General features: G+C 39.0%; 1 protein-coding gene across 1 annotated transcript in view; it reads left to right on the top strand.

The window, feature by feature from the left end:
- Window positions 1–26708, top strand: part of iglon5 (IgLON family member 5) — a 151689-nt gene that overhangs the window by 115412 nt on the left and 9569 nt on the right. The window contains exons 2-4 of the mRNA XM_046877608.1: window positions 15945–16026; window positions 19532–19764; window positions 21094–21213. Coding sequence (XP_046733564.1) covers window positions 15945–16026; window positions 19532–19764; window positions 21094–21213 — 435 coding nt within the window. The remainder of the gene's footprint in view (window positions 1–15944; window positions 16027–19531; window positions 19765–21093; window positions 21214–26708) is intronic.

The raw sequence follows: 26708 nt of genomic DNA, 5'->3' as shown, positions 1-26708 counted from the left end.
GGCTTGTTGTTTTATTTATGTTCTGAGGCTGAGTGTGCAAGCTTCACACCTCAGAGGGTGCAGGATTCTTCCAAGAGCTGCACATGATCAAAAGTCAGCTAGCGTAGGATTATTTTGTTTATTTCCGGATTTTAGCCTGGCTTGATTGCATCATGCATCAAATTTTTGAAACAATAATAATAGTAAAAAAAAAAAACAGGCTTTGTAAACTCAAGAGCTGATGTAGTTGTTAGAATACCGCCGAGACTAACTCATGTCTGAGCTCTTTATGTAATCAAGCAGATGAGGTGTTCACCAGGTGTCGTCTGCTTTTGATTACAGTCTGAGTGAATACCACTGGAATGCCAATAAATGGCAATGGCACAAATGCTCAACATTAATATGAACAAATCCATCGCAAAAAGACATTGCCATTTATATTAGCCACTGGCAAAAAAAAGGAACACAATGGATCATACACCTTTTCACAGCCTTGATTTATAGATTGTCTGGCCACTATCCACTCCATCATTCTCATAATACTGCATACAGGCCACTTTTAAATTAAAAACGCTGACAGGAGGCAGTTCCCACTGTGTTATTTCAAATAAAGGGCACCGGTGCAGTGAGCTAAAGCAAAATCATATATATATATATATATATATATATATATATATATATATATATATATATATATATATATATATATAGTTTATATAAATACATTTTTGCACAGATTTTTTTAAATTATTATTATCAAACATGAAAACATACACAGCAATTTCAGGGGTATAAAAGAGTAACTAGAGTTAGCGCAGTGTCACTGTTTTTTGCGCATGCTCGAAATCGCAGCCACTTCCTGTTCATTGCTAACACTAGGAATATTCATTATTTAGCGTTTTATGACCAGTTTCAAGAATCTTTCTTAAAAGGAGTAAATTCTGACAGATCCATATTTTGAGGGAGTGAATAAATGAAGGATGGAAGTAATGAAGAGATTTATTTAAGTATGCTGAAGTAGATCGTATCTTTAGAAAATGAAATATTAAATGTAAACCCCCACACACACTCACACATATGCTCTATATATAAAGAAGGAAAATGAAATGAGTTCTTCTAGAACTATGACAGAAAGTGATAGAATTATACCGTACCTTAGACAAATTCTTGATGCTGATTGGTCAAAGGGTATTGATTCCTTTTTTTATTATAGCAGCGATGACATGCAACACAAGGACAGGTTCATATTTAGCACCTGTAATGATGATTCATTCTGGTGGCTTGTAAGTGCCCAACAAAACATCTGTTCATTCTTCATTTGGGTTCCCTATTGTGTTGCAGAAAGCAGAATATGAACAATATGTGAAGGCATTCCCTAAATATAACATTTATTATATTCTGTAAATTTTGACCAATGGTTGCTTTCATGTCCGTGGCTTGTAGAGTCTGAGCTTGCTTAAAGCCTACAGCACAGCTTGCTCGACACAACCTCAGCTAATGACACGCAGACCCAATCCATCTGAAGCTGGTCTCAAGCCCATAATGGCAAAAACCTGCAGTTCTCTTCAGGTTCTGAGAGTTAGATTCAATAGCCGTCTATCGATTGCAGGCCTCTTAATGAGATGTTGATCACAAGAAAAAAACAAATGATATGTCTTTCTGATGGTTCTAATGATGATTCAGTTAAAAAAAACTTTTTTTTTCTTTATTAAAAACTGTTGTTATTTTTTATGAACAGCTTGATAGCTGGTGGCTTGATTGGTGTAAGTTACGATGGCGCTCCAGGATTTCGTCATTGAAACGTATCGAGTAATAAGCCTGGTGGCAACACAAGACTCGCTCAATGGAAAACAAAAGCACTGCTGAAATATGACCCAGTCAATGGCCGAGAAGCTCTGCAGTGGGCAAGCCCGGGAGCAAAACACAAGCAGCAGTGTAGCAGTGTGCAAATTGAGCACAATGCTGAGAAATGGTGCCAGTGTGCAGCAATCCGGTCGGCAATTCTACTGCGGTCTTTGCAAACTAAACACTTTTATAATATTCTCTATGTATAATAAATATATATATATACATAGGCTTTGCATGGGGTTTTAAAAATTCCAAAAATTCCAAAATTCCATGCACAAGTGGAAGATGGATTTGAACCTTAACCCTGGATGGCAACTTATTAAGCCATCATGGAATCCATCAATCATCTCTTGTAATTGCTGCATTCTGGTCAGGATCATCGAGGGTCCACAACCTTTCCTTGAAGCAATGGAAACACAAGGTGATCACAAGAACTCAGACAGGGCGAGACCCCAGGCCAAGACATCCACTTATGCATGTACAAGGTGGTATCAAATAGTTTGCAGACTGGCTCTGTTTACAAGAAAGTGCTTTATTTATCTATCTTTAAACACTGTCACCCTTCAAAATAGTCCCCTTACCTCTTTTCGAAGAGTGTCAAGCACCTTCTGCGATTCGCACTGGATCTCCGTGATGGCGTCAAAACAGCAACCTTGATCTTTAAAAAGAGGGCGAAATCTGCAGGAGCCAAATCTGCTAGTAGGGTGGGTGCAGAAATGAGGTCATGTGGATTGTTCATCATCATGCACGAGTTGCCAAACGATTTCGACATTTTTGGGGATTGAGCTTGTTAAAAGTGTTCCTGATCTCTGGTCATCTTCCAGTGATGTTATTCCCCTCTTGAAGTGAGTGCGCCATTCAAAACACGCTGAACGGCTCATTGCAGCATCGCCGTATGTCAAACGTACAGTATGTCATGTCACACGTCTCTGTGGCAGATTTGCCCAGTTTCACGCACAATTTCAGGTTTGCTATTTGTTCTAACTCACTGTCCATGATGAAACCGGAGACGTGGTAAAGCATGTGATTAGAATAGCACCAGTTAGCACCATTAGTCTGGAAACTTTTTGATACCGCCAAGTATATTAAGGGCAGTTAAGCACATGATACTAAAGCTTTACCATTTGGGAGCTTTTGCAATATTCTCATGCTTCAGAGGACGACTAGAGCTGGTGCCTGTGGAGCTGAATATATATCATGGCTTGATGTACACCCTGATCCATATATACACTCAATAGTGATATAACGTTCTGCTCACGATCCCTAGTATAATAATAACACAGACGGTCTGAAGTGACAGAGTCTGAAAGGAAGTGTAGACATTTCCAACATGCCACTCTTTCTTCACTGCCAACCTGTCAAAGTCCCATACTGCGGTTCTGCTTCATCCTTCTCTCTTTGTCTCTTTCTCTCTCTCGACCCTGAGGCTTCTTACCTAAGCAGGTGCTATCTAGTTTAAGCTCCCTGAGGTAATTCGCGTTTGTTCTAGGCACGACTGCTATAGTGCTGCATTATCCTGACAGCCGCATACTCCTGGGGTACTGAACCTTCCGCCCCTTCCTCTTTCCTCCCTCTCTCTTACCAACAGTTGGATTCAGCACACCCCTCGTGTACGAAAATGAGCCTTTATACTGTTTCATCAGCTCCGGATCAATACAAGACAGATAATACCTACAAGTATTTTCATTTATCAGTGTCAGAAAGTAATGCGGCACGAGAGAACTAGCAAGCGGAATGAATGTGTATTCACGCAGTGAAAGAAATCGAGCCGAGGCTCCGTTCGCTAAGCCTCTGTATTTTCGCACCTCAAAAGCTCAAGCAGAGGAACTGACATATGGCTATGTGGGTTGAGCTTGGCTCTTCTCTGTCAGTGGCCTCGGTTTTCACTGTCACTGAGCAGCGAGCGTTAAAACAAGAGTGAATTATTTAAAAGTGCTGCAGCCGAGACGTTCATAAGGTATTTCGATGCGCTGCACTCCTGCACAGCAAAACTGAACAAAAAGTCAAACGACATCTAAATGCCAGAGCTCTAACAATGATTTTCTTTCTGAGCGCACTTTCCTGATACAGATCTCTGCCCTTTCGCTCTGGAGACTACATCAGGAATATTTTATAATAAATTCGTTTTTAGGACTACGGAAGTCCTTACGGGTTCTAAAATGTTTTTTTTTTCTTGAAGTCTCATGATCACGACTTCATTGTCTCATGATCTCGACATAACAAACATTGTTTCCTCCTGATCAGTACTTCATTTTTTTTATTTATTTGGCTACGTTCTAGAGGCAGCATCGACGCATCATCATGGATGATCGCATTTGCTTTTATTTTGATCAGGAACTCACTCAAACTGAAATAGCTCCGTGTCTGCCAGTGATTGACAACACACACATAAGTATCCGACATGATGCGATGATGCCGCCTCTAGAACATGCTGTTCTGCCGAATACACAGAAGAATTAATAACCGAATGCGAGGATACAATGCTGTGTCGAGCTCACGAGAAAATTGAGTTGTGATCACGAGTAAACAAACAAAAAAAATGATAATGTATGGCTTCTTAGGACTTCTGTGGAGGAGCGAAACAAAAGGTTTAAATTTTGCTAACTTTGTCTAAGTCTAAAGGCCCCCTTTAAAAAAATTATATAAATAGTATATAAATAATATTTACAATTATAACAATTTACATCAATTTCATCATCATTCATTTTATCTTAAAATTTTGGCCTATTTTTTGCAAATATGTACGATGATATTGAATTAAAAAATTAATTATATATATAATTATAATAGAATTCTACAGGACCCAGACTGTGTTAAGATGTCAGACTCAATGAATCAGACTCAGTGAATCAGACTTAAATCATTTTCCATTATAATTTCCCTATTTCACTCAAACTTCAATTTCTGCATGTTTTGTACTTATTGACTCATCGGATTGAACTCATTCGGTTGAACTGATTACTCAATTAGACTTAAATCTATAATAACTAAATCAAACAGATTTAATTGGGTTTGATAGTAATCAAGGTTTAGTTATTAATTAACTTGGAGATCATCAGAGCCGTGTCGGCAAATTGCCTGAAAGTGCAATAAATCCACACATCCGTCATCGTTTCTGCCCCAGGCTTGTTTTGATTGGCTGAGAGAGACAGAATGACATAGAGAGAAAGAAAGAGAGAAATAAAATGAGAAAGAAAGCAAGAGAAAGATGCGAAGCTGCAATCAGATTCTGAACAATATTGCATTCTTTAAAATAATATAAGTACATTAAAAAGACTGTAGAAGAAGAAGCATCTGACTGGCTCATAAAAATAAAACACAATATAGTCTCATTATTCTAACATTAGTTGAATGACCCATTTTTTTATTTTATTTGCATGCTGCCTGTATAATGTTTATTTTAGTTAACTTTCTACTAACAGCAAAGTTGGTTATTTAGATCCTTTGCTTCAGAGATACAATAATGTTAGCTGTACGTTTTGATGAATTTTCAGCTTTGAAACGTAACTGTTAACTAATGTATTTATCATAGTAGGTAGCAACAAAACGCCCTATTCAACTGAGATCAGATCAACATTAGATTTGGCCAGAGAAGAATCCCAGCATTTATAATTGCTTCTCCATGACTTTATTTCCATCAGGATCTCATGGATGATTTCGCAAATGTTGTACTCACCTAACGCATGTACAATGTCAAATTCTTGAAAGTCATTTTATGGGATACCTGATATCACGTCGGTCTCAGCGTGAGCCCATTAACGGGAGAAGGAAAATAAAATCAATCAAGTCAAACATCCCAAAGGGTAATTAAAGGAGATTCGAATATAGCGTCTATTAGCTACGTGTATAAAAGTGCTTTATTTTCGCTTACGCTGTGATGAAACGTTTTTAGAAATAAATGAAGGAGCAGATGTTGCGCTGTAATCTTCTTACATTGGATGAATAATAAACGAACGCGTTGATGCAATCAGCCTGTCACGTAATAACGAGGAAGCGGATGCTAGTGCGGATACGGGGTACGAAGAAACTGTGACCTGAGCGAGAATGCAAAGACCGCAAGCAAAAAAGGAACCACAAACGTGTCGCTAAATACATGCTACAAGTGCTAAGTGAATGTGAATCAGGTGCAAAATCACAATATGGTAAGGAGATGTTGTGTAGTCAGGTGCTCTGGGCACAATTCTTGAAGACAAAAAAACAAGACAGAAATTCAACCCTCTGCACTATTTTTTTATGTGAGAAACTAATACAGCACAAATAGAGCTAATTGTTGTAATGACTGTAACAGTAGCTAATGACAGGAAGCGCAAAAAAAAGCGCATGATTTTACAAAGCAAAAAACATAACACATGATATCTTTCTATTCTAGGTTTCAGTCATATCACTTTTTGTGCGGAAGAGGTTCGGGTTCTTCTCCCGCCGTCTCTGCCGTTACTCTCGCTAGTCATAGCCACGGATGACAGTGCATTTTATTTAATCTTTTAAAATGACTCACACTCTTCCCATGTGACAGCTAACGCTAACCAATGATCTGTGTAGGATAGCGGTTGTGGCACATGTGGGGGTTTTCCCCCCTTTATTGAAGATATAACAGTTTAACTAGTGTATTGATCTCTGAGAGCAAAGAGGGTTTGGGGTTTTTTCTTTCAGAGCAAAAATGAGGGGTTAAGATCTGACAGGGCTTCAGGGAAAATCTCGAGTGCCTCTCCTGGCAGCTTCAACACTGACTGATTGAAAATACAAGCGCGATTTTACCGACTGATGTGTGTCTGGAGAGTGTAATGATACATTGGTAATGATATTCGTCCTATTGAACAGATGGAGAAATTATTTTACAGCTGCTTGTTGTGGACTCAAGGCCGAAAATTGCATATTTTCTTGTGAGTTGTATTTTTTTCGAGATTGAAATTCCCTTCCTTTATTCATGAGAGAAATGAGAGGAAATTCGCTCATACTTTCCAAACTTTTCGTGGGGTTCAGTGTCCATGAAGTTTGTGTGTGTGGGCTTCCTAAATTGCAAAAATATCACTGACATCAGCAACCTGAAATCTGTTCAGTTGCATGAAAGAAGAACATTTCCATCGAGTATAGGTAGGGTTTATTTATTAATTTTTTTTTTTTTTATCACATTCACGCCTGCTGATAAAAATCCCTTTTCCTTAAAATAACAAGTCGCAGGTTGATGTTGTTTGAACTTGTTGTTTATTTCTGTGCATACGTCTTGCAGTGGGTCTTTATCCGACGCTGATCAAAGGCTGGAAATAACATCTCCAGACAGGCTACACGATTCCAATATGTTCACAAATGGATTTACAAATTTGCGTGGATTTGAATGTCGAATGTCTTGTCATCGTTTTCAGAGATTCAGCATTAAAGGAGTGGTTTGACATTTTGACATTTTACTAAAACTTTAAGGAGGGGGAAAAGGATTTGTAGCGATTGGCCAGGCAGAGGGACCGAGCTGGGAAGGATGTGCTGCAAGTTAGAGTAATAAAGGGTGTAGATGGAAATGTGTTGACCAGTGAGGAGAGTGTGATGAGAAGATGGAGGGAGTATTTCGAGCAGCTGATGAACGAGGAAAATGAGAGAGAGAGAAGGTTGGCTGGTGTGGAGATGTGCAGGAAGTAGATAGGATTAGTAAGGAGGGAGTGAGAGCAGCGATTAAGAGGATGAAGAGTGGAAAGTCGGTTGGACCAGATGACATTCCGGTAGAAGCATGGAGATGTTTAGGAGAGATGCAGTGGAGTTTTTTAACCAAGTTGTTCAACAGGATTTTGGAAGGTGAGAGGATGCCTGAGGAATGGAGGAGGAGTATTATAATTAAGAATAATTGAGATGTGCAGACCTGCAGTAACTACAGGGAAAAAAGTTGATCAGTCACACCATGAAGTTATGGGAAAGAGTAGTGGAAGCCAGGCTGAGAATTTATTTTTAAACGATCACTTTAAAAAAACGCATTTATGTACATTACTATAATGAATATTTTATCCAGCTCTAGTTGGTTTCCTCTTTGCTCTAGTGACTGGAATGCTGGGACTTGAACTCATGACCTTCTAAGCAGAACACATTCTTACCACTTTCTTTATAAGGATGCTTAATATCCCAGCATGAGCTTTTCCCACAGGTTTGTATATAAAAACAAGCAGGAGATATCGCTTTGATGCAAAGAATGCATACATATGTTATCCTCCGTGAAGCTGCATAAATGTTGATCTAAAAGACATTATGGGAATCGGAATGAGATATTAAATAAAACATGCAGCACGGAATGAGCTCGATTAATCACGAATTATGGAGAAGCAGTACTCGAAGTGATCGCCACTTAACTTCTGTGCCCTTTCATTCCAAGTGACATCGAACTGAGACGCTGAGACTTTTCGCCCCCCCCGGGAGTATCTAAGTTCGCTTTTTTTTTAGAAAATAATTATATTTTACTGTATAAAAATTGGTTCCCAAGATCGTTGCCCACCCAACCTTCGTTGTACATCGTTGTACGAGATCAGTTTGGTGCAGGGTTATGTGTGAAACCCAAGTTGCATGTTTTACGGTGCACTGCCAAAAGTATTGGGACACCACACTTTACCTGCCATATGTTGTTCTTCCTCGAAGTTGGAGACTTTCAACTGTATAGGATGCTTTTAGATGCTGAACATTAATAAATTGGATTAGAAGATCTGCTATAGAGTTTCAAACTCAACCCTATTGAACACATTCTGGAATGAATGTGAGTGCTGACTGCACCCCAGGCCTCCTCACCTCACCTACATCAGTACCTGCCTTTACTTCCACCCTTGTGGCTGAATAATCACAAATCTCCACAAGCACACTCTAAAATCTAGTTGAACATTTTTCCAGAACAGTGGAGGTTATTATTACAGGAAACGGGGACTTAATGTGGAATGGGAAATTCAAAACTCACAATCTTATGTTTGAGTGTTCACAAATGTTTGTCCATATAGTGTATGTAGATATATTGATACATAAGATGTTGGTGTGTATGGTTTTGCTGGAACATTTGCTGGTTTGGCAAGATTGTGTCAAATTAGATTTCTTTTTTTCAATACTTTAAACTTCAAATGTGCTTTCTTAAGCAATACGTTTTTTCCAGTTGACGTTTTACCAATACAGTGCATGATTATGATAATGGTTTGGCATGAGGGAGTGATGTGGCCTGGAGTGCAACCTTTCCTAAAATTCCCTGCATCACAAAATCTCTAAGCACAGCCCAGATATTTAATTGGGTTCTGTGTTAACATTCCTGCACACTCTGCACCTGCAGACTACAGATGAGCAACCGACAGAAGGGTGTGTGTTTGTGAAAACTGATCTGTCTTGTGCCAGAAACAAGTGGCGTCCAGAGGGCACCCTTTCCTCCCCCATCATTCAGTGTCATCACAGAGAGAGAGTTGAGTCGGGATGATCGGTGGGTGGAGAAGTGTGTGAAAGAGAAAGAAATGGCGGGGGTCAATGCGGCCTGGCCAGTGTTAATGGGATCAGACGCCAAAGAAACGGGATCTGTCTGGCAGTTAATGTTTAATCCTCTTGCGCCTCGGGCTTCTACCATCTGATAATCCTGTGGCCGCCCGTCTTCATCACCGAGGTGGCGGAGGGAAGCGCCTCTGTAAATATTTAATGGGCTGCAGTGTGGCACTGTTAATCATGTGTGTGTGTGTGTGTGTGTGTGTGTGTGTGTATCCCCTTCTGTCTTCTCTCATGCCATCCTTTCTCCTTTTCTTTGGTCATCCCTCGTTCCACATCTCTACTGCTGCCTTCTGATTTGCCCTCCCTCCCTCCAACGGCTTTTTTCTTCGTGCCCTTCTTTGCTTCATGCTTTTCCGAATCTGTATTTTTTTCTCTTTGCCACCCCTTCGATCTGACACCACTCATAAGCGGATTATTCTTTGCCTGTCTCTACTCGCTTCCTTCCTCATCTTTATTTGTTTGTCAGAGGCAACAAGTAGACGTGCGGTTACAAAAGACGGCGAGGTTTTTTCCTTCGGTCTGACTCCCGACTCGCTCAGCTTAATGACTCTGAGCTGGGAGCGAGAGCGATTACACAGCAGAGTGTGTAAAAGTCAAAAGGATACAAATCATGTTTAAATTAATGTCCTGCGGCTGTTGGGGGAATCGTATAAAGCCAGCTGAGTTGAACATGTGTTCCAGGACTGTGTAAAAAGACAGAGTCGAGCGTGGCCAGGGAGGGGTTAAGGAGAGGTTAGAGAATGGGCAAGTGCAGGTATTAAGTACATGTCATAATAAACGCCTTGGATCTTATACCAGTTTATGATTCTACATATCATATATACACTATATGGACAAAAAATTTGTGGACACCTTACCATAAGATTCGCATGTTCTTTTTGATCATCCCTTTACACATTAAGTCGCCATTCGCTGTTATAATAACCTCCAAGCTTTTAAAAATGGCGACATTGCTGAACATTGTCACTTAGTCAATGTGTTACAGTTTTGTCACAATTATTTATAGTTACTTCTGTCTGCTGAACAGAACTGAGATCTTTGAAAAGAACACTATAAACACCCTCAGAAGACAGGCGACCTTGTACTTCCTTTGAAATGATACAGACTTCAACATTGCCTAATTATCGTTTACAGTTTGAATATGTAGGAGTTAATCAGCGCAGGACGTAGAGGCAAAGAACCACCCGAATGATATGGTCACAGTGACAAGTTAAAGCTCTTATTGTTTTTTTTGTTGCAGTACAGAATCTGACTGAAAGGATAAACATTAACAATAAAATTCCTCAGTGATTTTGTATACAGGTCATTAGATCTACAAGATTTTGCCCAGACTAAATCATATACAGAAATAGCTAAGATTATTATTACTATGCAATAAGATTACATTTATCATGATAAAATGCTAATTAATAGCTGCCTCACTCTGTGACTGCACTGTACAAGAGATACATATCTTGTTTTGCTTCTTATAGGTCATAATCTGATTTGACAATTTTAACAAATACAAAGTGACAGTAAACCATTTTTTTCCTCTGTAAATATGAAATACGTGACCCACAACTCTCTTCATCAGATTATCCAAACAAAGCAACATTCTCAATTTTATACTATTTATATGTGTATGTGTGTCGGCTTAATGAGGCCAACTAGCTAGCATAAATCTTTAGCTTATAGTAAATGTAACTCCGGGGTAAAAAAAAAAAAAAGCTACATGGCAAAAACGTTTCCATAAAAAAATGTTCTGTATCTCTTCTGTACGATGTTTTATCCCTTAGCCTTCAGCGTCGTGCCGTCCAGCCGATATCCCATTGTTCGCAGGTGTTAATGCTACAACACGCTACAACATACCTGAGATAGCATCAAATTTGTAGCTAAAATCTAAGTTCCAAATTAATCAAGAAACTACAGTACATTGTAAGATTAATAAACAGTAATTAAACTTATATTTTTGTGTTCCATTTATGTTTAAACTGAGTTAGCTTGTAATTTTTGACAGTAAATTTAGATCACATAAGCTAACTAAGCTTCTGAACAATCTAAGCCTGCTCTCATGGTACCCAAGATCTTATTAACTTTTTTGTATTTTATTATTCATTTTGGGTCTTAAATTTTTGCACTGTGTTTGTTTGTCTGCTGAATGAGCTTGTGTAACTACAACATATCTGAGTTTAAAATATATATATTCAACTTAAACTTATAGTATGTATAAGTAGTAAATAATTAAACAAAGCAATGCACATTAACTTCTCCAAAAACCCTTTTCTTAAATATCCTGGTTGTGTATCATTGAATCATCTTTTGTATTATTTCAGTGTAAATATTTTCACAGTAACTCCAATTTCTCTGAGGTGAAACCGAATATAACAGCTATCCTTGACACTTTATTATATTATATTCTAACACTGTTAACTTGGTTTCAATTAACTATAGGTAGGTTCTAATAAATATGAAGCTACCTCTAAATTCTATCAAAATTAATTAGTCATTGCAGGCTTACTCTTAAATGTTTTCTCTGAGTGAAATTGAGTTTATCAGCTGAATGAGCTTGTTTAAGTACAACATCACTGAGGTGAAAAAGAGCTAACTTCCAAAATCCAAGCGTATTATCGAGTGATAAATAGAAACCATACAGAAAGCAATGCACAAACTTTTCTCACAATTCAGCATGTCCTTCTGAATTTAGTTTTCACAGAAAGTCCAATACTTCTGAGGTAAAATCAAATATGGCCGACAAATGAGGTCTATTAAATAATATTAATATTAATAGCTAACCCCTAAACTTATGGGTTTAAGCCTGACTAGCTATGTTAATGCTATAATGCTAGCTATTTAAATGTGATAATTAACTGAAAGAAGAATGTTTGTAATCATGTCCACAAAAATTATATCATATTATTTCAAATATGTAATACATAACGTTTATTAAATCAGCTAATTATTAATTGAAATACACCTAAATATATGTTCCTGGTAATCCTGAGGTAATTCCTGTGCAGTATCTACATGTACCTGATCTCAATCTGTCTTCTGAGTTTCCTTAGTGGACATATTTTCATCTTGTCCTATATTTAAAATTATTTTTTAGAGAAGGTTTTTTTTTTTTTTTGTCACAGAGCTAAACATATGCTATATAGCTATGGAATGTCAGGAATTGTCTAGAAAGAAAACATGGAGTAGTTTGGAAAGAAAGTAAAAAAAAAAAAAAAGCGACAGCTTGTCTATGAAGCTTCTCTTTCCGAGTCTTTGCTGATTGAATCCTTGGGCCCATTGCGATAGCAGGCAGCACAAAACTGCAAGGTTATATCAATTTTGCTGGAGCTGGTGTACGGTCATAAAGTGTCTCTCAAATTTCGCCCGCCCACGCTATCCCCCCTCCTGCTATTCTGTGCATTCCCGCCATTCCCCTATGCTCTGTCCTGCTATCTCATCTTTCTCTCTCTCACTCGTTCTCTCACATAGACACTATCTCTCACTATATTACCCATTCGTTACTCGTCACACCCCGCGCTCTCTCCTCTCTACTCCCTCCCTCACATCTCTGTTTCTCACTCACACACTCTTGGTGTATTATTAATGCTGAAGGGTGGCGGCTGTGTGCCGTGAGGCTCCCAGGTGTTTTCACACCCTGTCTGTGATCCTTAGCAGCTCAGGGCTGCGTCTGACAGCAGGATGTGAGGCGGTGGATCTTGTAATGCAGCTTCTTTTATAAACCCGGCTGCCTCGTCCCAATCCGCACTATATACACAACCAACTAGCGAAGAATTCTTGTCCTTTATACCGCACACCAACTGCTAGCCAATCAGGACAAGGCGGCATCTCGACTCATCTGTCAATCACATCGTGCAAACATTCGGGTGTGCTATCGTAGACAGCTAGCTTCAGGGAAGTTTTGCACATAACTGCTGACTATACCTATAAACAGCACACTGAGTAATAAATAAGGTATATAGTAATAAATAGGTTTTCCAGGCATGTGCTATACACAAATCGAATCATCTCTTCCTGTAAACATGGTTAAAAAATAGCAATGCACTTTAATGCTTTTTCTGACCAAAGCTACATTCAGACTCAGGTTATGCACATGCTCATGCTGATCCTCTTGGTTGTTTATTTGAGATTATTGAGCTAAAGTCTCAGAGTTTGTCTGATTTTTCGAAGTGTCTGAGAAAATGCAATCTGGAGTCCCAGCTAAGAAATTAATACTGATGTACATAATTTAAGTAGGAAGTTCTCACTCGGAAAGAAGATGGCCCTTAGAGAATAATGATGACATTTCCAACCTAACTCAATGTTTATCCAGTGTCTGTACTACTAATGCCACGTTAATACTCTGATTCAAATTATTTACACTTTATAAGATATGCATATTTGCTTATGTATCCGATTTTGGGTGAAATCCTATGCTTACATCCATGTGTGCAAAGAAAAAAACCCAAAAACAAAAATACTGCATTAAACCAGACAGTGAACTGGGAATGGAGTGTGTATTAAAATCAGAGGTGCCAATTGAGTTGTGAAAATGGGAATTGAGTAGGGAATTGGGAATACTATCCCCCTATCCCCCTTACACTTCTTCCATTTACGCCGTTCCCTGTGTTGTTTTGGGGCTTTCGCTTATGCACACATCATCTATTTAACGGCTGTGTGTGTGTGTGTGTGTGTGTGTGTGTGTGTGTGTGTGTGTGTGTGCGTATTCCCCAGGTTTCCCGGTATTCGTGAGTATATGAGTGTGCAAGGGGGAAGCACTGAATTGAATTAACCTCAATACGCTATGTCGATGAACTGCTGTTGTTCCACATGGGCGAGAGAAAGTAGCTGCTGCTGCAATAAACACACACACACACACACACACACATACACACACACACTACATCAAGCACCCGTCTATTGCTCTCACAGATACAGGCACAGTGCCGCAGTCACTGGCACAGTATTAGCTGCCATCGCTAATGTGATTAGACCTTTCAGCTGGAGACTTTTAGGCAGGAAGAGAAGAGAGCAGAAAGGAAAAAAGAAAGAGCGAGAGAATAGGGCAGACTTAATACTTTGCAAGTGCTCTGAAGGTTGTGAGTTCAAATCCCACAAAGTGAGTCTGCTAAGTCCTTGAACTCTGAGCAAGAGTCTTAACACTTAACTGCTCGACCTTATTGATTGAATTTGATTCGGTCCGTCTATATGATAAAATTTTTTTTTCTGTTTTCTTTGCATTACAAAAGCCTGTTTTGAAAGGGTCATGTGTTAGAAGTCAGATGACACTTTAAATTTATGGTAAATTTATGATTTGCTGCCTGAACCAAAGAAAAAATAATCTGTACAATAGTGATTTAAATAGGCGTATAGTTTTTCCATTACATTGAATCACATTGTGTTAAGTCAACTTGAAATCGGATCGCACTGAATTGTAATGGGGTGAATCGTATATAATATCTGTCTGTCTGTCTATCCATCTATCTATCTATCTATCTATCTATCTATCTATCTATCTATCTATCTATCTATCTATCTATCTATCTATATTTCTATCTCACTCATATATATATATATATATATATATATATATATATATATATATATATATATATATATATATATATATATAAAATCACAATTCTCCTTTCTCTATAATGCTGTGAAAGCAAAGAAAGGCCCTATTTCTATTTATTTCCATTCTGTGTCTTTTCCCAATGTCACTGCTTTACTCAATTTAGACATGACACTGTCTCGCATTGCTTTTCCTTTCCATTAGGCTCGGGCTGTTTGCCGTCTCCCTTCCATGCGCTAATTAAAAAAAAAAAGGAAAAGCCGAGCAGCCGGTCATCAGGCGCAGCACCGCGTGGAAAAATTCTTCGCCTCATTCTCTTGACGGACTGTCGCTTCACCGCCTTCCGCAGTAAAACACATAAAAGCTCCTCAAGTCTTTTAACTTCTTTCTTCATAAGACAGAGCATATTAAACCTCGAAGGCAGAAGCCACCAAATATTGACTGGAAGATATTAAAGATGGCGGGAGTGGGGCAGGAAAGTGAGGCCATGATGCCACTAACCTTGGCTTAACGTCCGGAAAAGAAACCTTTAAGGGACATAAAATGGGTGTAGAAAGAAATATAGTGTGCATGTCCAAAGTGGGCTTGGGGTCTGTGTGTGTGTGTGTGTGTGTGTGTGTGTGTGTGTGTGTGTGTGTGTGTGTGTGGCTGCATGTGTCTCAGTAATTGTACCTGACCTCATGTCTATCCAGTGCGACAATATGTTATTTGTATGCTGTGACTTTGCAAGTGTGACCGCACTTGTGTATTTGTGTGTGGGTGTGTGGTTGTGTGTGTGATATTGCATCCCTCGTGCGGCCAGGCCTGTCCCTTCATTTCACGCTCTGCCGCCTCTGTGTGAATCCTCTTCCCACGGCTCATTATCGGGCCTCTTTGGCGGGCACACGGTCGGTCCGTACGCCCAATCATTATTCAAATACATGGAGGGTTGGCGCACACTCTCGCGCTTGTGTACTCATTACTCTGTCCTCAGAAATAACTAAGTAAACTTCCAAGAAAATTGGCTTCGATGACGTTGTGGTGGCTGTGCGATGCTTGAATAACAGAATTATGTTAAACACCTTCTTCCTGTCTTGCTCGTTTCTCTTGGCAGGACCCAGCTGTGTCCAAGCGGTGGAGTTCGGTTATTTTCCAGACAACATTACAGTGCTGGAAGGGCAGAGCGTCATTCTGAGGTAATACCCTTCAGCTACCAACTCACACAAACCCACACACACACACACACTCACACACACATATACAAGCCTCAAACCCACCTTAAATAAAAATGGCAGCTACTGAGGCCACACTTCCTTCATTGGACTGACAGGCACTGATGGCACACCTACATGAATAGAACTGACATCCAGTAACTAACTTTAGACATCAATGAGACTGACAGGCCCTGATGTCACATCTCTTTCACTGGGACTGACAGACAGTGAAGACACACCTTCTTCACTTTCTGACTGTCACTGAGGCCACACCTCTTTCACTGGAAAGACAGACACTAAGATCACACCTCTTTCACTGGCAAGACAGACACTCATAACACACCTCCTTCACTGGAAAGACAGACACTAATACCACACCTCCTTCAGAGGAAATACAGACTATAGGCCACACCTTCTTCACTGGTATTGCAGACACTAATGCCAGACCTCCTTGACTGGTATAATTCTTTCTTCATTGAAAACACAGACACTAAAGCCACACCTCCTTCACTGGAAAGACAGACACTATGATTACACCTTCTTCAATGGAAAGACAGACTGTAGGTCACAAGTCCTTCAATGGATCTACAGACACCACAATCACAGATTCTTCACTGAAAAGATAGACACTAAGATCAAACCTTCTTCATTGGAAATACAGACACTACAATCTTACCTCCTTCTCTGGAAAGACAAACAACACCACACCTCCTTAACTGGAACTACAGATACTAACGCCAAACCACCTTCACTGGAGAGACAGACACTACCACACCTTTACTGGAGAGACAGACACTCTGATCACACCGTCATTACAGGAAAGACAAAAACTAATGCCACACGTCCTACACTGGAACTACAGACACTAAGTCTACATATTCTTCATTGGTGAGACAGACACTACCACACCATACCTCTTTTACTGTAAAGATAGACCCTAAAATCACACCTTCTTCACACCCTCTCAGTAAAAAGACAGACTCTAGGACCACACCTACTTCAGTAAAGCTAAACCCCAGACACTACTGGCTTTAACTCCTTCACTAATCTGAGGCCATTCTTCAGTTCTCATAGAAACTAAGGTCACATGTCCTTCAATGATTCCAAAACTTTAGAGCATTCTGTGTGTTTAGCATACAAAATAGTCAATTCAGGTACTTTATGTTTATACTTCAGGATTGTAACTGAAATTTAATGTTATTGTACAATTGCGCTCTGTAGTTTACTGTTCGTGTCACATCCCGAACAAGCATGACGTGACTTCAAGCCATCATTTGACAACTAAAATCCTGTACTGTCTGTCAGATGACACTGTAGCTCTAAAGCAAATGGGCTCTGTAGTAAATCCCGGCACTCAGCGTTCAACAAAACCCCCTCACAAGTGTTCTCTTTAGTATTCCACACACACTGATCACGAGTGAAGGTTGATGTCATACCATCGTCTTTCGAGTGAAAGTCAAAGTCGACATGAAGTGGGACACTGAGATTCTCTGGAGGTTTTCACCACTCCCCTAAAACATGGCACACTGGAACTCGGCACTGACATCTCGTGGCACAAACGCAATCACGATAGAATCACACTGCTGCCAAATTAAGGCTGCTTTGGCAGCAGCCGATTATGTGTGATTATCACGAAGTCACAAGGCTCATCACACATGCATCAACAAAACCGAAATGAAGTTTGCTGTAGGGCAAATATGTGTGGAAAGTGTTAGCGACTGCTGACGAAATTTACACAAGCTGACAATGTACTTCCGAATCCAGTATTGGTAAGGAATTATGCCTAGGTCATGCTTCATGTTTGTTTTTTGTCAAAGAATTCTAACAGTATCATTAAGGTACCTCTATTATGACCTTGTATGGTTGCACCTTCCTCTATCTATCTAAGTAAATGGCAATTAATTTTAATTGCAATAATTTAATTAATGCTCGATTAAATCAACACACATTTCTGTTTGACAATTTTTATAAAAATGATATAAAATAAATAAATTGGCTAAATTAAAAACCTCAACAAAACAAACATTTATTTATGACGTCCCTTTTAAACTCAGATAATCACCAAACATTTGTTTTACTGATGCGCCATGTCTCAAATCAGCACTAAAATCTGCCATGATGCACACATCCGTCAATTAAAACGGTCCGTGTGGAAACATAGCACAAGTTCCATTTGGTGTTCTGATGATTTACGTTATTTAAAACACCACAGTTACTTCAAACCATTTACAAGGATATTTTGACTTCATGCTCGATGTTGAGTTCGGTTTCACTAATAATAAACAAATAAAATTTGCATAAAGCATGAATATTTGTACATGCCTATGTTGATTTGAGTATTTAAAACGTGAAAAGTATTTATTTAAGGATACATTTAGTACAGATAAATTATTTGTGGTTGAATATTTTAATCGATATTTATATGTCCATGCACCTGCTGCCACATCAAAATATACTATATAGTTTATACTGTATGGTACTGTAAATTGCTCTGTTATGTGCTTTAATTTGCTAATTTATTAACAAATTACAATATACTACTACTGATCACCATTCTTTAAGACTTCTGTTTAGGCTAAGCCATTCTTTACTTCATTGGGACACATCTACATTGTAAGTTGAGGACATATATATATATATATATATATATATATATATATATATATATATATATATATATATATATATATATATATATATATTTACACTGTACATATATTTCCTAAAAGAAAATCAGCTTCACAAACAATGTGTCAGACTGCACCCACACCATCAATGATTAATTTGCTATAACTGCACTACAATACATTCATTCGAATTGATTTGAAATGACCCTTCGCTCTAAAAGGACAAATGGAATTAAAATGGAGTTATTTTTCCATAACAGTAAATTAAAATGGCGTAACAGAGCGGCAGCTGTTACGCCATTTTAATTTAATGTTATGAGGGAAAAAAAAAATCAATGCTAAGATCCAATCCAATTTTGCCCTTCTCTGCCCCTGACTAATCAGATCCAGGGTCAAGAGAGTTTCTTTCCTTAATTTTGACTTTGAATTTGTAATAGAATCTGGACGTACAGTACAGAAGTCAGTCCCATGCAACTCCATTAGAGGTCAAAATGGAGAAAATACTAGGAAAAAAAGGAATAGGAAACATATGACTGGAATTAATGGACAAAGAAACTCTGAGAAAATAAGAGAATTTACAGGGGGAAAGAAGGAAAGTAGAGGAAACACAGCTTGAAATTGGGTCTAACAAGGCCACTAACCAGAGAATGGTGTAGAAGGTAATTGGAGCAGAAGTTCAGGATGGAGCTTGAGGAGTAAGAAGATGGGAATTAGAAAGTAGGGACCAGGATTGGGATGCTCTCCGAGACACAACAACCCCTGAATTGTAAATCTTATAGCAAATGACAGATCATTCAATATTTATTAAAATATACAATGATAATGTTATCTATTATTCTGCATTTATTGTCTTCACACAGGTGTAAGATCGATGAAGAGGTGACCCACAAGGCCTGGCTGAACCGTTCCAACATCTTGTTCACGGGGAATGAGAAGTGGTCTCTGGACACGCGGGTCTCGATGGCTAATAACAACGACAGCGATTTCTCCATACAGATCGAGCGGGTAGCCGTGGCCGACGAGGGTCCGTACACGTGCAGCTTTCAGGCGCGAACCCAGCCGCGAACTGCACACGTCTACCTCATTGTTCAGGGTCAGGCTTCATTCATTCTTGCAATCATTTATTCATTTGCGATTATATATCGTTAGAATTTATGCTTGTTAGCTTGTCACTTGTCTTTGTTTCTTTTTAGTTTGTCATATGCTAAATTCTAGCTATACTGGTGTCCAGGTCAACCTGGTCCTTCCAATTCACATACAATATGTGTGAATATATTCTCATTATTTTTGTGGAACAGTGGACTATTTAGTATTCCAACACACACTCTCAGCGCAAATCGGGTTTTTGACTCATTAGCATGATCTGACAAGTGGAAATCGGAGCCCACAGACGCCTTTTTAGTCCTCAGCAATGTTCCATGATTGAAAATATGCACGGTTTTGAAATCAGTCTCGAAGTTAAGCTTGGATATATAAAGTTAGCGTAGCACAAAAAAAACAAGAAAGTTATTGTTTTTGTTTACGTCAAGAGTCGAGAGCTTCTTAATAAATACTCTGCATAATCCACGTTAGCTACCGGAGCACACTACAAGGATTTGATTTTCTGCTTCTTTCACATGCGCATTCTGGGGCCGAGCTTATATTGATGATGTGTCACATGATTTATCACCACTCTGCTGATGGATGGTGATCCCTTACCAAGGGTCTGTAACACAACAGTCATTAATGCAGATCATATTTTCTGCATTGTGTTTCACTGTAACACAAGATGGCCACTTAAGAAAAAAAAATAGCCGAATGCGGTACAGAGATTGTGGGATTTTCATTCCCATAAAGGTCCCAAAGCAACTTTAGCAATCCGATGAGCAAGACGCTGCGTAGAAAAAAAAGCTTCTGTGTTTGTTTGATACTGCGTTGCCCTCAATTTTATGTCTTCATACGATATCAGAGAAAAAAAATAATAATTACACCCTGAAGTCAGTGCTCCAGCAGAGACCCTGCAGCAGGTCCAATTTCTGCTTCATCTTTAAAAGCAGCTTTAGTCTGGGCGGAAAAAAATCCCCCATCATTCTTCTTGCTAAAGAATGCCTTGCAGGATGAATAGCATGGCTGTCTTCATTAAAAGAATCCATGATGAGCCATTTGAATTGAAGGGTCATCTTGTTACTTGGTTGGCATAATGCGTGGGCTTTCGCAATAGGGGGTTTTGACACAAGACAACAGCTTGTGGCCATCAATTTCACAAAGAAAGGAAGAAAACAAAAGGCAACTAAGTGGTGCTTGACTGACAATTTTCAGATCGTTGGGCTCAGGGGGTTTAAATGAAAACAATTACAGCACCCGTATTGTGAACGAAGACTTCGAATTTGTTACACTCAAATTTGAGTTTTTTTCTGTTCTTTGGACTGTTTTGTTTCCGCAGTGCCCGCCAGGATAGTGAACATCTCTCAGGATAAATCGGTCAACGAAGGCGATGACGTGAACCTCTTTTGTTTGGCGATCGGACGGCCAGAACCCACGATCACCTGGAAGGACTTAAAATGTGAGCCTCGTCTCTTCATGCCCAGATTTCACGGCCATCTCACAATCGCATCACACGTAATTACAGCCGTAACCAGAACCATAATCATCAGCATCTGTCATCACACCCGCCGTGGCTGTCACCACCGTCACTGTTACACTAATAATCATGTTTGTCATTAAAGCCCTATTTATAACTTCCATCCTCATTCATATAAATCACATTAGTTATGGCTGGCCTTGATGAAGCACCTACTAAAATGTTTATTGATTTTCTTCTTTTTTTTGGGTTGTAAATATTACTGTCAGCCAACCTGGTTGAAAACAGGCTGCACTCATTCATTATTGATTTAGGAAACAACTTCCTGGAACTACTTTCTGTTGTCTCGAGAGACTGCATTTACAGTACACACATAGAGCATACTAACTGACGAGCACATTCAGAACGAAGATCATGAGGACTAACACCCCAAAATAGTTACTTTATTTTTTGAGCCACATAAAAAAAAGTATACAAAACAGAATACAACTTGTATCTAAAAATGTAAATCAAATGTAATTAGATTAGAACAGATTAAAATATTAGTAAAAAAAAATAATAAGAACACAAAGTTATAATAGCTAGTAGCTGCACCGACTTGTGTAGTAAAGTCATGTTGCTAAGTTGTGCCATTCCAGCAACTTATACTGTGCTTCAACAGATTATGAACAATGCTACAACTGCATAATACAGTATAACAAAAGATGTATTATGTATATACAAATTATATTATATTTATTATATAATTTTGTATCAAAGATTTTGGTCCCCTGGTGGTCTAGTGGTTAGGGTGCAGCGCTCTCACCGCTGCGGCCCGGGTTCGATCCCTGGTAAGGCAACCAACCCCAGCCACTCTTAGTGCCGGTCCCAAGCCTGGATAAATGGGGAGGGTTGCGTTAGGAAGGGCATCCAGCGTAAAAACGTGCCAAATCAAACACGCGGATGGTCCGCTGTGGCGACCCCTAACGGGAGAAGCCAAAAGAAAGAAAGTGTATCAAAGATTTTGAATACTTAAATTTAGACCACAGTTGCGTTAAATTCTCCGATCTGATTTCCTGTTAAACAACAGAACGCTCTAAACAACTGTAATTAGTGATAACTTGTTGACTTAATGACTCGTTTGCTGACATCCAAACACCGTTATATGCAACTTAAAAGGGATTAAAAAGTGAAATATAGTATAATTTTATGCACATTGGGTCGTGATGTTTTGGAAAAGAATGTATTGTAAACGACTTGTTATGCAGATGTTCAACAACATTACATGTAACGATTCAATAGCTGTCAACGTAATAATAAATGGATACAAATTCAAATAAAGTTGATTTAAATTCCAGCGATATTAGAGGAATAACTTTTGGATCAAACAAATGAACTTAAATTGCAGAAATTCTATAATATTACAGGTAGATACAAATAGATAAAATAATTAAAACATTTTATTTGAAAAGTAGATTTAATGCAAACCGGAGTGACTTCAAAATATACAATTATGGTGTGCTGGTAGCGGAAATTGCTGCATTGCTGTTTTGACTCATATCAGGTTAGGAAAGTTCATCATATAAAATTATCATTTGTGTCATATTATAAACAGTATCTATCTTTATTCGATATCATCAATAGCTGATTCGCTGTCATTAATGCTGACGTCCGCATTATATTCGATCATTTGTAGCACAAAGGGAATTAGCTAATAGCTAGCTATTTTTAGTTCTAAATCGTAACCAAAGGAGGTCCTGGGTGGACGCCAAAAACAAAATAAAATCGTTTGTTGCTGCGTCTCAGTAAGGCTCGTTGGAAAGTGAGTGAGTTGTCACTTTTCACTGCAGAGTCTCTGAATTCGCTCCAGTTTGCTGCAGGCTCCTTGCAAACAGACACACTCAGCATTTTTAATACACACACCTCACCTTCTGGAGGAGCGCTAAAAGAGCTGGAAGGAAAAGCAAAGAAGGATGGAGGGGGGTACAAAGCAAGATTTTGGGGGTATTTCTAAGCAACCGGAACACTGAGACAAACAGCACACTTTGACGTCCGTCAATCATCTAATAACCCTCCAAGCTTTCTGTTACCCCACTACCTTCTCCACGAAGAAGCGATGAAACAGTCTATGATTTGTCAATAGCCTAAAGACATTTCCAAGATTCCAGAGTGCGCACACCCACACACAGGAACATATCCGCTCAAACAGACTTACGTTCGTCAGAGATAAGCATCATGTGTCGTACAAAAGATCAGCCCTGTCCATCACAGTTCTCATTGCAAAAACGCGCCGCAGACATTTTTTTTTCTGCAGATACGGGAAGATCTTTGATCCTTGAACGTTGCACATCTGTCTCTTTGACACTTTTGCCCGTGTCTCCCGAGGTGAGAATAGATAGGAAATATTTACAGACTAAACACTTCTCGCAAAACAAACACGGAGCCATAAAGAGACGCCCGAGGGTACGTTTTCGGGCCGTTGTGTACACGAGGGTAAATCTAGCCATCATCGTGATCTTAGCTGATTTCAATCAGAATGGCTGTTCTGTTCACATCTTCAAGTACTGGATTCTATTTCAGCAAGCACTCAAGTCTGGCAAAAAAAAAGCGCAGCATCAACGGCTGTGAGAAAATCGAAAAGAAAATGAGGAAAATGTGGTCTACTTAAAGGGGCGTCCGTCAAGTTCTTCTTTTCGCTTTTCATCGTTTGCCGTCATGTCTTCTGTCTTCTCGGTGCTAAGCGAATAACAAATTGGCGCTCACGTGAAGAAGGCTGTAGTCCAGCGGTCCCCAACCTTTTTTGCGCTACGGACCGGATTAATGTGTGGCGGATAAATACAACAAAATAAAATTATATGACCGGCATAAAAAACTGTATTTTCCAATTATAATAAAAACGTTAATCCACTGTGTTGTTTTTTGTTCATTTGGCTAGCGTGGGGGTTTGAATTTAGCATTAATGTATTATGTATTAGCCCCTTTAAGAAGGTAGCGGATGGAGGTAAGACATGTGACCGAGGCATCATGAAAAGCATCAAGAGTGAGTCATAGACAGATGTGGAGGAGAGAATCCGGTCATTTTCCAAAATAAAACATCGTTCAGAATCAGATAATAAATAACGGCCCAGGGGGTTGGGGACCACTGCGCTAGTCTACTTGCTTACCTCAGAAAAAATAAATAAATTAAACATTGTCCGGGTCTGAAGTAATTTTTTTTCCTAGCCTTTAAGCTTTAAATGGCTGCTGTAGTAGATGACATGGCAAAACAGAATAAGAGAATAAGAAGAGAAAAGAAGAGAAGAGAGAGATTTAATAAATTATGAGAATAAGCGAATAGCGTCCAGGCTGGGATTGCATGTGCTCATCGAGGTAAACAAGAGCAACTGGCGTTAAATAATCGGCTCAAGCTCAGTGGCTGTGCTAATAATCCTCCGGCTTAATCTTCAATTAACACTCATGCAAATCTGTGACAAGGAAACGGTCGTGTGCTTTTTTTTTTAAATTATTTATTCCCCCCCGAAAGAAACCTTCAGTAGTCTTGCAGAGGACTGCTGGCGAACTCGTCGAATGGTGGCGACGTAATCAAATCCTGAGTGGATTTGGCACTTAATGCTGCCTTTTCTTCCTGACATGGAGCACACCTTGAGCTTTCAAATAACACAAAACGAGAACGCGGGAGTCGTGTGGGAACGGCTAGTTTAATAAATCAGACGGCTGAACGCCTCGCCGAAAGACCCTCTGAGAGATTTTTTTTCCTGCTTTCTCCATCTATCTCTCTCATTAGTCTGCTTTTCGTCTGCCTTGTTTTTATGCAAATTTTCCATTCGCGAATAAGGAACGCTTGTGACTGGAAATGACTCTTTGTTAAAGTGTAAAAGTTAGCATATTGATCAGGAAAGATACGTTTCCGGAATTAATGGCGGCAAAGCGAGTTTTGAGCTAATACTTTGTACTTTAGTGTTGTAGCGGTGCAGAAGTTTACCACTGTGGTACATATTTGTAAGTAGAGATGCAGATTGTTTTTATACAGACAGATTGAAGGAAGGGTCCAGTCTGGAACACAGTCAAAATGTTTACACTGAGATGTTTGAATTGTGCTTAGCAGTTCTTATAGTTTTAGGATTGGGCTGAATTTGTATTATTTCTGTAAAAAGCTACACAGAAGCTAGATTGGTAAGTGCTTTTCAAACATGCCATTCCACATTTAATACCAATTTACATGCTGTTGTAATAACCTCCACTCTTCTGGGAAGATCCACTCGATTTTGGATTGTGGTTGTAGAGATTTGGGCTTATTCAGCTACAAGGGGGTTTAGTAAAGTCAGGTACTGATGTAGGTGAGATAAGGAGACCTTGAGTGCAATCAGCGTTTACATGCATCATGTTCAGTAGGGTTGAGGTCAGAATTCTATAGAAGGCCACTTTAGATCTTTCATTCCAACCAGCATAAACCATATCTGTGCACAGGGGTATTGTCTAGATGAAACAGTGAACAGTTTCCTTCTTCAAGTGAAGGGAAAATCTAATATTACTGCACCCAAAGACATCCTATACAATTGTGTGTTGCAACAGTTTTCAAATATTTTCATTCTGAAATCACAAAGGGGAAGGGAAAAAATGTTCCTCAAAAAAACTTCCTCAAGCGTGTTTGATAATGGTCAAGTTTTCCTGTTAAAAGCCTTAAAACATGTTGCATATTAGTCTTACTCACCATTTTCCACTGACATTGAAGATTCACTCTACAATACTAAGAAATTTGTCATAGGGAGTAAATGCAGGACTCAAAGTCCCAGAATGCAAAGTTTCACTGGTCAAACTGGAGTGGTGTTAGCATGAAAGTGGTAGATAGATGAGGAGCCAAAAGTGCAGGACAAACCAAAGGATTAAAGTGCTGCTGCATTGCAGTTTTCAGATAGAGATGATTCAAAGGCTAAATCTACAGCACTATCAGAAGGTATCTGAACCGCATTTTGGGTAGTGTAGGAATCGCATTATTATTGTATTGTAAAATACATCTTAAATCACATCAAAAGTTTAACAAACTTGTTTCAAATACTATACAAAATACATCACTGTAATTCACATATAAAGCCCAAGGCTACATATACATAAACCTACACACATTACAGCTGACCATAAACATGCTAATCATATATCACATTATCTAAGTTCCTTATTAGCATGTTTTAACAGGCCCTTATTGACTTCCCATCTAATTTTCCCCTCGGTTAATTTCCTGTAGCTGTTGTAAAAAGGCGATCCAATACGTTATTAGCTCACGTGTAACTCGATAGATGAGCCCATGGAGATCCAATTGCAATCTGATGCAATTTCCCTTTAAAAAACAGCAACAAAATGGTGGGTCATGCTGTGCGTGTAAAGAGCGTGTAAGGCAGCAGATTTGAGAGAAAACGAAGCAAGTCATTGATTAATTAATGGTTAAGCATTAATGGCATTAATCAATAAAATAAACAATTTAAAAAGTACTTAACGAGGAG

The sequence above is a fragment of the Silurus meridionalis genome, chromosome 21 (assembly GCF_014805685.1).
Source record: "Silurus meridionalis isolate SWU-2019-XX chromosome 21, ASM1480568v1, whole genome shotgun sequence".
Taxonomy (NCBI): Eukaryota; Metazoa; Chordata; class Actinopteri; order Siluriformes; family Siluridae; genus Silurus; species Silurus meridionalis.
This window is presented reverse-complemented; position numbering and strand designations above follow the sequence as displayed.